This window comes from Clinocottus analis, unplaced genomic scaffold (assembly GCF_023055335.1).
Source record: "Clinocottus analis isolate CAN_PGR_092001 unplaced genomic scaffold, fCliAna1.0.p SCAF_2, whole genome shotgun sequence".
Lineage (NCBI taxonomy): Eukaryota > Metazoa > Chordata > Actinopteri > Perciformes > Cottidae > Clinocottus > Clinocottus analis.
The window spans coordinates 18,311,081-18,327,572 of NW_027175931.1; the positions used below are offsets into that span (position 1 = coordinate 18,311,081).

Below are 16,492 nucleotides of genomic sequence, written 5' to 3' on the forward strand. Positions count from 1 at the left end.
GGGAACTGAGGACACCTGCTGGACACCAGCCGCCATTACAGCTCCAGTGACACCGTGAACAAAGTAACTGCTCAGCTGGCGGGTGATCTCAGGTCCTCCTTGTGCACACACACACACACACACACACACGGAGTCCATCCCGCTATCTGCTCCTGACCGGGCAGCCCATCCAGCAGCAGCAGATCCTTGGAGGAGACAAACACCTCCACCTGTTTCTTTTGTTCGCCGACACATCAGGATGGGAGTTCCCGTGGCGGTTTGTGACGAGCCTGCAGACGTCCTGTAAGGTAGGACACACACTCTGACTTATTGCAAGAAAACTGATAATATATTGTTCTTTATTGTTTTATTTTACAAACGTTTGCTTGCGTGATAAAGTATTCACAAGTAGAAACATAAACTCAAATGTCATCTGTGGGCTGATTCAACTGCTATTGTTACTTTTGACAATAGAAGCTCTGCTAACTATATAGTTTATAATTTAAAGGAGAGATTTCAAATGTATTTAAATTAGAAGATGCATTTAGCCTGTCAAACAGAGAAAACAACTTGTAAACATGGATACATTATTTAAAAAATGGTTGATTGCTTTAGCTGGAAGGTAAAATAGATGCAGAAAATCAATAGTTATCAAATAAATATCTCAGCAACAAGCAAGTGCAGGAGTGCAAAAAGCAGCAGCAGCGTGTTCACTTTTATCTCAGAATCTGGACTGAGACATATCATTTTACAAGTCGTTTATCACTTTATAACAAAGTTAAAGTAGAAATGTGAGACATAGCAGTCAGAGTGTGTATATAATTGCCTGATGTGTCAACAAAGGGTTTCTTAAACAAACAAGCAAAAGGAGCACACGACGGACGTGTGTGGTGCAGAAATAGAGACGTACTTTAAGTATCAAAAGGTATTATGGTATATAATTCCCAATGAAATGTAGTGAAGGAGAAGTATACGATAAACAACATGGATGTTGCCAACTCAAATAAAGTACCTCACAATTGTACTTGTTCTTAATGAGCTACTTTCTGAACCGACGCAGATGCTTCAGTGACGATCAGGTCACTTTCCAGTCGATAGGTGTTGTTGTCGCAACAGGTTTGAGTGTTGCAGATGTTTCTGTTTAAATAAACCAATTGGTTAACGAGAGGCCTGCTGGATGGAGGTCACTGTCGTGGTTGCGTAACAATGGCATGCTGTGGTTTTGACCGTTGTTGTTTTTTGGAGAAACAGCTCAGTAAACAACTGGCTGTCGTGTAATTCATACCATTTAGATTCATTTTTATTGGCATGTTTTGAACAATTGAAACAACTTTTTAAGATAATGGGGTTGTGTTGCCTTTGCCTGACAGCGACACACCCAGCCGGCTGCTCCCTGCTTGCTGAGCGGCTCCACACCTGCGAGCGGAGGGAAGGAGGAGGAGGAACCATGATTGACCTGAGCTACCTGACGGAGGAGGAGCAAGGGGTGATAATGACGGTGCTGAGGAGGGACACGGAGCTGAAGAAGGCCGAGGAGGAGAGAATCAGGTAGAAAGAGATCAGGCAAAAGGAATAATAAGCATCTTAGGTCCTTGGAGTTGGTAAACACTTCAGATGACAATGGCATCTGACTTGGACTGTTTTACTTGAGCAGAAATGTTTTGGCCAGCATTTAAGCTAATGCCATGTTATTCAGCTAATGTAATTTTAATGATTAGATAACTACCCCTTCCATCGCCAGTTTTGTGAGAAAAGGCCTTTGTGGGACAGTCCAAAGTAATACTCGTCTGGTCATAATGGAATAACAGGATAACAGCTCGGCCGGACACAGACGCTGAGAAGCCTCCATGTGAGATGGGCAATTAGATTAAAGCCCAGATGAAGTCGGACAGGAATAGAAACCCTTAAAGGCCTCAATGATGAGAGACACCTCAACTGTGAAGAGCGTGATGCCTCATACTGCCTCCTTTCAGAAAAACATTTTAAATCATCGGTTAAACTGAAGCTTTGGGAGAGGCTCAAACATTCCTCTCAGTGTGTATGCGGAGCTGGTTAAGACCAACAACGTTGAAAACTTTACAACCAATTTTGGCTCTAGACCTCTTTTTCCTCTGTGTTTGTGTTGTCGTATAGGAACCCCAAATTAATTCCAATACTTGTGTTTATTGTATTTGTTCAGCGAAGTCTTGGAAAAAAAAATGTATATCTGCAAAAAACACTTTTAAAAGTTATTTTGATCATAACTTTGAACATCCAGCATGATATGAGCCAGATTCCTCAAAAATGCCTTCTGGAGCATCAATAAGACACCTTTTTGTAAAGATTAGGACCTAAAGAATCTAGATCTGCAACAAAAATCACAATAAAACAAAGTCTTGGCCTGTTACGAAGCAGTAATCTGTCATTCGGTTCAAAAATGGAAAAATTACGTATTTTGTGCCAAAAGATTGTCTGAATGGGGCATGCTGGGACTTAAAATTGGCACAGGAGGATTTTCTTTTCACGCACGGTTTCCAAAAGGTTAAATATGACTGAACTCGTCAAACGATCATGTCAAACAGTTCAATGTCTTGTTGTCTTTCTGTGGTTGAGCCAGTTAGCTAGTTCGTTAGTAAAAATGCAGTGATGCGTATGGAAATAATAAATTAAAACGATCCTCTTTAAAGATGTGGCTTTGTTTAATGCACATGAGTCAAGGATATAATGAAACAGTGTGCCGGTCCTTGTGAGTTAAAGGAGTTGGCCGGCTCACTGTGTCCGGTATAAAGGGATTAAGCCAACGGTCTGTAATAATGTGCTGCCCTTCATTCACATGACCGCTGTGTTTCTCCATCAAGAGGAAAGATGAACTCATCAGCAGCCATTTCTCTTTGATTCAATTTGAACTTGACGGGAATGTTTTTTCAAAATTCTTTCCATGAGATCGATCATGTGCAACTGGAATTGCAGTGAAGCGGAGTAAACACTTCACCTTCTCAAACTGAGTTCATAAAGCGCCTTAGGAGATAAAAAAAAAGAAAGAAAAAAAGAAGCTGTACAAATATTAATTGAGAAATGCCACTCCACTAGGATTACCATATTGCATAAAGAGTCAATGAATGACTGTAGAGGAAAAACCTCTTGACTTTAGCATTTGTAAATGTCTCCTTCGTGCTTCTCCTGCAGGAAACTGGAGATAATACCCGACGCCGGCTCGCCGCTCGACACCGAGCTCAAGTACCGAACCGGAGAGTGGTTTTACGAGGCCAAGTCTCGTAGACACATGGACAAGATCCACGGCTCGGAGATCATCCTGGCCTCCATGAAACAGAGGAATGCTAGTTTAGGTGTGTTGCTTCTAAACTGTTGACAAAGGGCTTGTTTTATAGCACGTCATCGCTCCATGTGTGACCTCAGCACTTGTGAATGTTTTTCTTTGACCTGTGATGTCTTCAGAGGTATTTTTACATTCCCTCAGATGTCTCGTCTGCCATGTTTCTCTGGGGTGAAACCAAAGTTTAAATCCAACCTTTCTACGCGTCTCCACAGGGGACTTAGTGTATGTTACAGAAGAGAAGAAGCTTAGAGTGAAGTGACAACGTTAGTGAAAATATTGGATTTAATCGTTGGTTTTGGCTCGGAGCAACATTGTCGATATCTGTGGGATCACAAGAACACTTTCGGGGGTAACTTGTGAAAATGGAAGTAACATTTAAGAGTGCTGGGGTCAAAAATGGTGCTCAAAAGAAGTTAAACATCAACACAAAGCATCGTTTCCTCTTAGAGACAGAGTATTTAGATTGTGGTTATTCCCGAGCTCCTTTCTGTTACAGACGGTTCTCTCAGGATGGAAAGAGCCAAGAGACCCAGCAGTCGAGGTTCAGACATCGGCGCTCCACCAAAACCAGCCAGAAGTTTGGAGGCACTGCAGCCGCAGAGAATCAAGTACACACTCCTCTCTTCTTCATGGTTTACTGTCTTTAACCTCGTCAGGATGTGTCCTTCGATTCCATGAAATAACCAGAGCAGCTCCTTTCTCTCGCTGTCTCACTTTGTCTCTGTTTACAGAGAGTGTGTGTGTGTGTGTGCGTGTGTGTGTGTGTGTGTGTGTGTGTGTGTGTGTGTGTGTGTGTCTTGTGACTCAGCCTGTGCAAACATAGGTGGTGCAGAGTGTGTAATATGTTTTATAGCCCAGCAGCAGCTCCTGCTCACAACACTGCTGGATGTGGTTTCACATATTAAGGGATTAACTCCGTCGAGCTCTCAGCGTAATGACACTGACGGAGAGGTTTCTGTTCATGTTGCTGGCGTTCCTATCTGTCCTGTTAGCGGGGGATTTCGTTACAGATTGTTACGATGAATATGTTGTCCAGTGGAGGAGGATTTATATTCAACATGCTCAAATCTGTTTGTATCCTGATAGTTAAACTGTAGTTTCTTGCAGTGTGTTTCATCACATGCATTTCTAAATGCAGTCAATCAATTACTTAAAGTTTTACTTCCCTGTAAAACAAATCCTCTCATTCAGCCCCAGAATGCCAGATCTTATCGGATGCTCTCTTACTTTCTATCAGCAGTCCGGTTGATTAGGTCAAGAGTTCTTCCTCTTTGTTATTTAACGTTATTTAAATAGCTCCAGTCACGCAGTCCACACTTTTGAGAATTGTTTTTTTTTGGTGCAGCACATCAAGTTAAACTGAACTGGATGTAAAGCTTTATAGTACTTGTATAAAGATTTCCATCTTTCTTGACTTCATATTTGAATTTTTTTTTCACAGCGACGCAGAAACAGAGAGTATAAATTCATCAGTCCGCTCTCCAAAAGCGGTAATTATGACTGATACTAAACAGATCAGCCTTTTTTTCTGTGATTTGTATTGTCGCAACCATGTCACAATAAAATTGCACAGTTTGTAATGCCAAACACTCCTTATGGTAATTTCCCTTTCAGCCAAGGCACAACCCTTTCAACCGCGCCTCCCTTATTGTTGTTGAGCCACCTGAACATAATGACGACGTCTCAAACAGTCAGGACCAGAAGTCGTCTGAGACGGGTTTGAAACTTCGAGCACTTTTGTGATGTTCTGAAATCACAATATACACAAATCAACGTGCAAAGTGCTAGCGGACCAATATTGAAGCATAATCCAGACTGAGCCTTTCTTCCCTCGTTTCCCACAGAGCCCATATCTCCACTGAAGAGCCACCCGGCAGAGAGCGCTCAGACTTCGGGGGGCTCCCTCACGTCAGAGGGCTCTTCTGTGGGCTTCAGGCCGGTGCCGAAGAAGAGGACGTTTCGCTCGAGACGGAGCTCCAGTCAGTCAGAAAGCAACGGCCAGGCGTCAGACGCTCTGGGACAGACGGCGGCGATCGTTCCCACCCCGAGACGGATCTTCAAGCAAGGGTCCAGTGAGAACTCTCACCAGTACGACCCGAAGGGCCAAGAGGAAATACCACATGTTTCTCATCAAGTATCTCATTCAGCTGAACTTCTAGATGAAAACTCCCAGCAGCCACTCTGGGACGCATCTCAGCTTTTGTCTAAATCCAGTCTGAAGAAAGAAAGAAACCCGTCTTCGATAGCAAACGACAGGTCAGTGGACAATTCCTCAACTCTGAGCCCCAACATTTGAATTAAGCTCTCTCCTCCTCCCACTGCAACTCACAACCTGCATCGTTTCAGACTTACCACGTGCACCAGGAGCGACGCATCCACCGACAGAGACGACGGTGTCGTCCCGCACGCAGCCGGCATTCAGGATTCAGACAGAGAAAACAATAGCAGTGTGGGTACAGCCACCAGGTGCGAAGACCTGAGTCTGCCCCAAAGCACTGTGGGTGAGTTTGGTTCCAAGAAAAACTTGTTGTGGTTAAAAGTATGTTTAAACTCGTCATCAAATTTCAACTGTGGCGGTATGGTTCCTCAGCTTTGGTCTCAAAATGAAGCACTTGTGAGAGAGCTGTGAGCAATTCAACTTTAGAGTAACTGTTTCCTTTAAGATTTTGAGAGGTCAGTAATCCTAAAATGAAAAACAGACTTTTGGGTGATAAAGTCATGTTGTGACTTTTGAGATAAGAGTGGTGTGAGGAGTAGTCATGTCGTCAATGGCACATAAACCGGATAAGAGAAGGTGTTTTGAGAAAGTGTGAGTCACCGCACAAACGAGAGGTCCTTGAGCCACGCAGCCGCTGCTCGGCACCAAAATATGCTGCAGCATGATGCAGCAGGATGTGAGATAAGTTGTGGATACAAACACTCACTCAGTCACGGACACACACAGTCGCACATACGACCGAATACACAACCACTCCTCGGAGGCAGAGATTAGGACATGATGGGATACAGGCTGAAAGATTATTATGTTCTTGTAAAAAACATCTTGACATTGAGGTACCTGCTTCTATTTCTTTTTGCTCTGGATGACGCATTAATGTTATTTTAGTCAAGTCCATTCCCTCAAAAGGCCAGAGAATGAATAAAAAAGCAACCGGAGCAGTGAGAGTCCTCTGAAGGTTAAAAACATTCACATCGGCCTCAGCTGTGTTTACTGGCAAATGGTAGCATGATAACGCACTAAAGTGAGACTGTGAATCTGGGAAACATTATTAAATATTATATCGGTCAACATCAGCATGTTAGCATTGTCATTGTGAACATGTTAGCATTCTGACATTAGCGTACAGCTTCACAGTGCAGCTAGCATGGCTGACTCATGGCGGCCCACCGCTTTCATTACCAGAAGATGAGCCAAACCTGCTGCAGCACAGACACTAAATTAAGACGTATTTAATACTTTTATATACCTTTATTTTCAGATCCAGACCCCCCAGTGTCGTATGATCTCAACTTCATTGATAAGTCTGATCAGCAAGCCCAGAAGAAATCCAATCAAAAACACGCATTTCAACTATCCAGTCCGACCACCAGTCCCACCAGCGATGAGGACTCCATCGCTAAGGTGCTGGACTGGTTTAGCCGCAGCACAGACAGCATTGATTGGCCAAAGACAAAAGATGTCCCAAAGGCCAAGCAGAGTTTTGATAAACATACAGAAATGAACAAATCAAAAGACGAAGTTTCTTTTAGAAAAGATTCTGGGGATATTATAAGTGACAGAAAGAATGAACCTCTCCAAATGAGAATAAATCCCTCACAGCGACAGGCCAACGAGGCCAAAGAGTTCAGAGCAACAGACAGAGACACACAGGAAACACAAGGAGAGGTAGAGAAGGACACCAGAGGAAGAATTCGGTCACTGGAAGTTAAAGATATTACCGTTGAAAGCCAACCGGTCCAAATCTCTCATCTGAAGTCATTCTGGGAGGAAAGCAACCCGGGACATAAAATACTTACCATCAATTCTATCGCCGACAAAGGACAAAAACCTAGTGCCGTCTCAGCGGAGACAGACAAGGAAAAAGTGAGCAAATCGCACATAGCGCCTGATAGGCCCACTGCGCCTGGAGTTTACAACAAAAAGGGAATTTATAATCAGCCTGCTTTAAATGCAGAGGATGCAAGAGAACAGCAGAAAGATACTGGACACGGTCGGGCGATCAATACTTCACCTCAGAGGAACAAAAATGATTCAACATACAACTCAGATTACTTACAGTTAGCCGCCAGTCCCCACGTAGCTGACAGGAGAGGTTCGGACACTGAGATTTTATCTGTGAACAAAATAAGTCCGCAACCAAGGACACACATCCAGTCCACTGCACAACCTGACAGTATTTCCCAATCTAGAGAAACCTCAGTGCAAGACAAACTGTCAAATGCTAGTCCTGCGTCTCACCTGGATACAGATCCAGACTCACAGAGGCTCCATTTGTCCAGAAACAGCCCATACATGAACGACAAGCAAGGTGACAAGCCAATCGCCCCTAAAGCACAAATGCGTCGAGGTTTAAGTGAAGACGCTAAGTCGAGTAATAGTGAGGATATGAAACGAAAGGAGGGTACGTCTAACAAAGACAGAATTAACAGCCCTCCCGCAAACAGACACCCGCAACAAGAAAGCACTGCAGAGAAGATAAAGCAGCTGAAGTCTTTCTGGGAGCAGGAGTGGAAAAAGCCTCCATTGTACACCAGTAAACCTAAATCTCCCGGTGACGGTAACGCTGGTCGTGGTCCAGTTCAATCAAAACTGAATAAAAGATTTACAAAGTCGGAGTACGATCTGACCTCATTGGACAGGATTGGAAATGATTCAGGCAGCGATGACGAACACCCTGAAAGAAATTATCACAATTTTTCTGTCATTCCTTTGAATCAGACAACAGACAAGTTGTCCCCAACCCTACGCACAAACCGAACCCAATTTAGTACTCTCCGTGAATTCTGGAGTGATGTCAAGTCTGACACAAACGGATCATCTTCCTTTGACAAACCCAAAAGCCCCAAGAAGAAGGAGCCGATAAGTGCCCAGCTTTCATCTCCGGAGTTAAAGTGTGGTGACCCCGAGAACTACTGCGTACCAGAGAAACCACGACCCGCCGCCATAAAATCCTCCCCACCTCTTCCGAATCGATCAAAGCCACCTCGCGATGGACAGACGGGGTCAAGAGTAGTGAGCGATGGCAAAAGCAACCTGTCCAATCACGCGACAGCCGAGTCCAAAAGGAGCTCAACAGATGCTAACAGAGAGGAGAAACCCCCGAAGTCCCCGAGCAGATCGGGAAAAGAGATCCGTTCTCCGAAGAGCAGAAAAGACAGCTTTGGCAGATCAAGCAGTCGCGGAAGTTCCATGCGTCGCGCCGCTAGCATGTTTTCTCTGAGCGATCCCGAGGAGAAAGAGCGTAAAATGGATGTAAGCCCCGTCCACTCCCAGAGTAGAAAGCAGAGGCAGAACACCGAAAAAGGCGCGTCGCCGCTAGGAAGGCCAGCTGAGGAAACTGAGGCTTCGACTCCACATGCGCGGGCATACGTACCGAAAGACTACCGGCATTACCTGGGCGTGACCGACGAGACCATCGCGCACACCTTTCTCCCCCCGGCCGTGGTGGACGAGGGGTCAGTAGGAAAGTCCGGGTATGAATTTGATCCGGATGGGCCGGTGAGCGCCAGCACGCCGGTGAGCTTGGAGGAGTGTCACAGTAGAGAGGGCAGCAAGGCCAGTCAGCGGCCACTTTGGGAAAACTACAGCAGTTCAGACGCAGGTCAGGAGTCGTCTGTGAGCAGCACGTCAGAGACGTGGTCCAACTCCAGGAACAGTTCCAAGCGTAAGCAACAACTTCACTTTTTTATTAACGAGGCAATACGCAGCGCCAGCGTCAGTAGCGCTGTGGAGTCGCTGTGACGAAGGTGCCTATTTAAAAAAGCAATTTGAATCAATTTTGAGTGAAGAACACATTTTTTTTTATTATTTTAGATTTATTTCTAAATTGCTCTGTTTAAACTGTTTAATTTATTATTCATTCAAAAGTAAGATGCTGAGTATTACAATACAGATAATTATGTTTAATTTGGAAGAAAAAAATCAGCTAAATTAGATTTTAACACAATTCACAAAGCATGTATTAAATGTTGAGAACAAAACACGTTTAAGTCAAGAACAATAAACATGTAGATCTCTTATATTGTCAACATCTAAAAGAAATGTACGTTTTCTAAAATTCACCGATAATTTTTAATTTTTTTAAATTTGGAAAAAGATAGACACATAACATAACAAACATGCATTCCAACTGACACTTCCTTTGTTTTCTATCTCTTTTTTTGACATTTCCAAACATATAACATACCCAGTACAGGAAAGTAAATACATAAAAATAAATTTAAAAAACGCCAGACGTCTACACATATCACCTAAACACACATATCTCCGGTACATCTCCACATAGACACACCTGCTTCACTCTGCACAGCAAACAGTCATTACAACACACGAACATATCCATAAACTAATTGACAACAGGTTTAGCCAACAGGCAGAAAGCAGAGCGCTCACATTATTGCCTATCCAACAGTCAGATTAATACATGAAGAAAAGAAACAGACAAAACATTTTTTTAACAATCTCTTAAAAGTTACGCCGTTTTGAAGTATTCCAGCTCCTGTGGTCTGTTTGCTGACTCATAAATGAACCTCTGTGGGTCGAGTCCAGCACTCTCCGTGATATCATGTCCGTGTAAAGTCATCTTTGTTGGCAGAAGCAGCTCTCTGTCTACACAGTGTGTGCCTGCAGTCAGCTGCCTGTGTTTAATTTATGGGACGGGCAATATGTTCCTCTTAAAATTCATAAACCTACAACTCAACTTCTTTAACAGTACTTTTAAAAGCTTTGAGGCCGAGGCCACACCTATTACCCCTCACTACCCCACTATTATTTGACTATTATGCACAACATGCTACGTAAGCAAAGATTCAACTTAGTTTTTTCCAGAGGAATCAAACCCAGACGTTTGTAGGTAATCGCCACTCACATTACAACCTTATCCAACAACATACACTTAAAAAGGGCAATTCATTATCTGCATCATACTTCAGTTCCGGCCCTTGACTTTGTCAGATTGTACATTAAGTTTACAACCAATACTTAGATTTTGTGTGTATTGATTAGCGACAATGATTAGCAGATTATTCATATAAGAAGGGATTTGCAATTATAAGCAATTCTCCAGCAAAAATGCCAAATGTTGCTCAAACACCGGTCTGTGATTCATTTACAGACAAACAACTTATGTGAGCAATAACATTTTTTTAGTAAAATAATCTTTGCATTCAGATCAATGTAAAGCTGTTACTTTCATTTTTACAACTGATAACTTGAAACAAAGACGTAACGACCAACTTTGAGCATGAACAGCTTCCTGTACTGAAAGCCTGTAAGCAGATCGTTCTCTCCAATTCGTGCTGTAGGTGAGAACGATGTTGAGGCGCAAAACCTTGTCAGGAAAGCACTGCGGAGAGCAGAGGCAAGGCCGAAAAATCTGGCCAAAAGTATGGAGGACATCACAGCATCTTCATCCCCACGTGAGCATGCCCTCGACCTCTGAGTCAGACTGTCCACATACGCAGATCGATTTGGGGGATTGTGGTTTCTTTGGTTTGTTTTTTACAGGACAAGAAACAAGGCAAGACCCAACTGCTGACCTGAGACGCATTAGAGATGGTAAAATAAATGCCTGATCTTTTTTTTCCATTATGGACATGTTTTCATGCAAATTAGTCAAGATTTGTATCTTCTGCTTTCTAATCAACGTCTCCTCAGTGTCATCCACCCCGTCACCGTCACCGTCATTTTCGGATCCGGAGCACCTGAAGAAGATGAGCAAATCGGTTCCTTCGTTTTTACAGAAGGAGGTAACCCCCCTCTGCATGTTTCAGTCCAGGATGTCAACGTTTGCTCTGCATCCCTGTGCACATAGCTTTCTGTGCCTGCTGTTTGTGTTTCAGGAGGATGGCAGAGACATTGATTCCACCTGCGAGGACGATGACCAAACAGGAAGTCTAATGACGGGCAGCTCTTTCAATAACCTCACTGGCTCGTCTGGCATGTCGTCTTTGTCCTCTGTATGTTCACACTAATGCACGAGCACGCTAAACACGGCTCTCTTCAACTGCCCTGGCCGTTCGCTTGCAAAATTACATTGTGTCGGTCAGAGATTGACATTACCATTATTATTTTCCTTTTGTTAGGAGTGGTATCACATGTTTTGCTTTTTAAAACAATGGTTAGGTTTAGGTGTGATGAGCGAGATTGGTTAGGTCAAGACAGGGTTAGGGTTAAGGTTAGGTTTAGGGTTAGGCCTATCAGGGCCAATCAGACGCAGAGTAGGGCAGGTCATTCCTTTGCCATAGTAAAGAAGAAATGATTGCGACTTGTAGCAAAGGACCTTCAGATTAACGGGCGGGTAAAGCCTAACCGCCACTATTTGTTTTCATTTTCAAACTTGAAGTGTTGTGCCATGAGTAACATGCTTTAACGCGAACACATTTCACACAACTTGATTCATACATGTAGTAGGTCCTCCCTAAGAGGAGTTCCTCTTTGAAGCAGCACCGATTAGCTTTGTCCTTGGCTTTTATCTGCAGGAGATAGATTTAAATATAAAACCCAAATCATCCAACAAAGTATTAAATAAATAATTACATTTATGATTGATGATGTACAATGTTTGCCTACTTGTCTGTGTGTGCTCCTAGTTGAGTGGAAGTGTGATGACCATGTACAGTGGGGATTTTGGGAACGTGGAGGTTCAGGGAAATATCCAGTTCTCCATCAACTACGTCCAGAAGCTCAGAGAGTTTCACATCTTTGTGACTAAGTGCCAAGACCTGGCGGCAGTCGACCCGAAGAGGGGCCGTTCTGATCCGTGAGTACTGGGCATGAAATATTCTATTGGCGTATTTATACTGTATGTACTGTTTATTTAGGGAAATGAATGACTGTTAACGAGTAGATTCAAAGCATGACCTCCACTTAACCGGGTTTCCACTGAGTTGCCACTACACATAGCAAGCCATTGAAATCTGTGTCTGGTGAATTTCACTTTTATTTCAGCATTTAGATCATCGTTGCCTTGTTTATCTTTATTTTTTATTTTACCTTACATAACTCCAGCTAACAAAACACCTGCTGTGTCCATATATATGAGTGTGATCAAACACCTGGATAATGCGTTCATATGTGTTCTCTATGGGAGCACACCTGCATCTGCTTACTTGGATGAGGGCTGACACCAGGATCGTATATTTAACTAGGTAGAAACAAACACTGTAATTATATTAAACATTGTCAATCTTCGGCGTTTTCTCCATGCTGAACTGGACCCACTGCGTAAAAAGGGTAAACTTTCAATATCTTTTTGTATGATGTATAAACGATATACTGCTGTAGTATAACTAAAAATGCGTACAATTTTCATGCATGTACATTTTTTCCAGTAACTGTAACTAGATTCACATTGAAATGGTATTATATGCTGAGGGTGTATCTTTTTACTTTTAAAGGTATGTCAAAAGCTACCTGGTTCCTGACAGAGCTCATTTGGGAAAGAGGAAGACATCGGTGAAAAAGAAGACACGAAATCCAACTTTCAACGAGATCCTCCGAGTAAGAATCCATGATGCCATCGTACTAAACAAACAAAGGCACTTTCCCACACATTACTTGGCTTGCGTGATAATCAACAAACAAAAGCAGCTTGCTCTTCCCTGTCCTTGCAGTATCGTGTTCGCATGGAGTACCTCAGAACCCAGTCGCTCATTCTCTCCGTTTGGCATCACGACACCTTTGGCAAAAACAGTTTCCTGGGCGAGGTAGACCTGGACCTCTCCAACTGGGACTTTAACCACACCCAGATGAACTACTTAGCCCTGAAAACAAGGGTAAAAAGAAAAGAAGAAAAAAAACGCTCACAGGCTTGCTTTATCCACAGCAGCTGTTTTTTCATCAAATAACAGCGGATTATCTCAGAATGTGGTCCGCCTCCCCAGAGTCTATTTGAGCTTGTGATATCACATGCTCAAATATAACCTTTGCCCCATTTAGGACCTACTGTTTATGTATAATTTATACTGTGTCAAACATTTCAGACTGCTCCCACTTTGGCGCCATCACATGGTCAAGGAGAGATGAGACTCGCCATACGTTTCCTGCCAGAGATCATCCACAGTGAAGGTCTGCACAGACTTTTTTTCTGTTATTTAAAAACAGGCTTTGTTTATGATGTATATTTTAGAAAAACGCAATCCCCCCCTTTGTACATGGAGGGTTCTTCAAATATTTTGTCTATATTTTGTCATTTCTTTGTCAAAGGATCAATTAAGGACGGTCCAAACACTGGAGAAGTACACATTTGGGTGAAAGAATGCAAGAACTTGCCACCTATCCGGGCCACTATCGACCCATATGTTAAGTGGTATGCATAAAAAAAGATGTTTGCCATTCTTAGAAATACTTCTTTAATTTGTTGCTGATACTTAGATGAGAAGATTGATACCACTGAAGTGTGTCTGTTAAACGTGAAGCTCAAGCCAGTAGCTTAGTTTAGCATAAAGACTGGAAACAGGGGAAACAGCTCTGTCCAAAGGTAAAGAAATCGCCTACCAGCACATCTAAAGCTCACTAATTAGCACATTATATACATATACGTTTTGTTAACAAAAACTGTAGCCAAGCTGTGAGAGGCTTTATGTAAAACAACTACGTTTTACACGAAATGTAGCATCATGAGCTTTAGAGGTACATTTTATCAAACTAAGCTCAGCTAACTCTTTGCTAGCTGTGACATTGACTTCATATTGAACGTACAAACGTAATATCAGTATCCATATTCTCAATTAATTGAAAGAGATTAGGTTCTCTCCCAAAAATGACTCCATCAGTGTTCTGCTGTAACAGTGACAATGTGTCTTCTTCCCTTTCATCCCAAGCTTTGTGCTGCCGGACACGAGCAGAAAGAGTCGCCAGAAGACGCGTGTGCTGCGGAGGACAGTAGACCCAGCGTTCAACCATACGATGGTGTACGACGGCATCAGGGAGGCCGATCTGTCAGAAGCCTGCGTGGAGCTCACAGTCTGGGACCAAGACAGGCTGGCAAACAACCTGCTGGGGGGCCTGAGGATTGGAGTTGGAAAAGGTGCTGGTCAAAATACACAAACAGAACCAATCTGAACCGTGGAAAAGAACTGATCATCAGCTGAAGCATCGCTGTGTTATAAATATATCTACTAAAAGAAATCACTTTTTGGAGCGAATGTGGTGTAATTCCTATATTAAAAAAACTATATATGGTTGGAACTATATATTTTCGTGAACATATTGGGTAATTCTACCTCTATGGGTCTCAAACACCAACTTAAAATAAAACCACCTGAGTGGTGCTTGTGTTTTAATTGTTGTGTCTCAATGTTTCCCCGCAGGACGAAGTTACGGAGCACTGGTGCACTGGATGGACTCGACTCCTGACGAGGCGGCCCTGTGGGAGCGCATGATGGCCACCCCAAATGAATGGGTGGAGGATGTACTCCCATTAAGAGTGCTGAACTCTGCAAAAACTGGTTTAAAATAACTAAAAGTTGTGCAAAGACAGTGTAAAAACAGTGTCAAATTACAGTTTTAAAGATTTTGATTCAGTTTAGAAAAGCTTTGTAATGATTCAAAATGGCTGCCTCTCCCTGTGCTTGCTTTTGTTAGTGTCAATGATACAACAGACACAATGAAGCCCTGACACACACAGGAATGTAACCAATAAACCATACATCAATCACAGTACAATAAACCCCAAATAGGAACACAATAGCAAATAACAATGTACAAAATAACGGGCAAGGCTTGTAGAACATCTGCTAATAGGATTTAAATAATCTACACACAAGGATATATAAAAAGGGTTACTACCCACAACTGTACCAGGATTCAGATGTACATATATTCTCCATGCGGTATGTCAAAATCTCTACCTTTTTAATAGTTGCTCCGAATGTGCAAAAGACGCGTTTATCTCATGAGCCAAATTATCAAGGTTGTTATGTCAGACTAATATTGACCCAAATGTAATCGCAAACAGCAGTAACAAATGTTTTTGTAAATATTCACTTAAACAACTATATCTTGTCAGATAAACTCTTAATTTGACAGTATTTTTCTAAATTATTCTCAAAGAACATTTAGCATTCGGCATAATTGTGATAAAAGTCAGAGGTAGCATAGTTCTTACCCTACAGATGATCTGTAGAGATAAACACAGTAGTTTATTACTATTTTTATTTTAAAGAAAAATTAAGGCGACTGAAAGTTACACAAGTTGCAGTATCATGCCAGAGGCTAAAACGCTACGCCAAAGGCTAGAACGCTACGTCTAAGGCTAGAACGCTACGTCTAAGGCTAGAACGCTACGCCAAAGGCTAGAACGCTACGCCAAAGGTCAGAACGCTACGCCAAAGGTCAGAACGCTTTGCCAGAGGCTACAACGCTCTGCCTAAGGCTAGAATGCTACATCTAAGACTAGAACGTCACACCTAAGGCTAGAATGCTACATCTAAGACTAGAACGTCACACCTAAGGCTAGAATGCTACGCCTAAGGCTAAAACGCCACGCCTGAGGCTAGAACGCTACGCCAAAGGCTAGAACACTTCGGTAAAGGCTAAAATACTACGCCTATATGTAGGCTTTGTTAAAAAATGGTTTAAACACGTGTTTTAAAAAACAAAAACACAATAACTTTTGCTCTTGTGGTTGTGGTCATTTTTCTCACAATAGGATAATTTTTTAACCTTCCACCAGGCAAAAATGCTGAATGGGTACAATCTACAGTGGAAAACCACATATCCACCCTTGGTGCATCATGTTATTCAAAGCTTCATCTTGTGTTATCTATCCGTGTTCATCATTTCAAGTATTGATTTAAAAAATAAATGTTATTTCATGATTTTCTTGTTCACTTTCCCCTTGACTTGTTTATAACATGTCACTAACCTAGTTAACATTATACATGATAAAGAGAGTCTCAGAGAGTGATGAAAAGAAACAAATAGTTAAAATGACTGCAGTCAACGACCACCGAGGACTGCTGTTGCAGACCAGG

The 16,492-nt window shown here is 42.5% G+C and overlaps 1 protein-coding gene across 1 annotated transcript; it reads left to right on the top strand.

The window, feature by feature from the left end:
* The first annotated feature begins 255 nt into the window (after positions 1–255).
* sytl2b (synaptotagmin-like 2b) lies at positions 256–15,835 on the top strand. Its single transcript, XM_068584173.1, has 20 exons — positions 256–287; positions 1,350–1,527; positions 3,145–3,305; positions 3,792–3,903; positions 4,737–4,785; positions 4,910–5,012; positions 5,140–5,551; positions 5,660–5,796; positions 6,775–9,180; positions 10,820–10,933; positions 11,022–11,072; positions 11,172–11,263; positions 11,357–11,473; positions 12,107–12,276; positions 12,914–13,016; positions 13,130–13,291; positions 13,499–13,583; positions 13,722–13,824; positions 14,339–14,544; positions 14,828–15,835. Exons 2-20 carry the CDS (start codon positions 1,427–1,429, stop codon positions 14,974–14,976), a joined length of 4,833 nt encoding a protein of 1,610 aa, XP_068440274.1. The 5' UTR covers positions 256–287; positions 1,350–1,426; the 3' UTR covers positions 14,977–15,835.
* The last annotated feature ends 657 nt before the right edge of the window (positions 15,836–16,492 follow it).

What these genes read in the sequence shown, in the direction of transcription:
- sytl2b (XM_068584173.1), top strand. Translation starts at nt 1,427, where the DNA reads ATGATTGACCTGAGCTACCTGACGGAGGAGGAGCAAGGGGTGATAATG. An exon ending in ATCGACCCATATGTTAAGTG is followed by an intron (nt 13,825 to 14,338) that starts GTATGCATAAAA and finishes TTTCATCCCAAG; the next exon opens with CTTTGTGCTGCCGGACACGA. An exon ending in GAGGATTGGAGTTGGAAAAG is followed by an intron (nt 14,545 to 14,827) that starts GTGCTGGTCAAA and finishes GTTTCCCCGCAG; the next exon opens with GACGAAGTTACGGAGCACTG.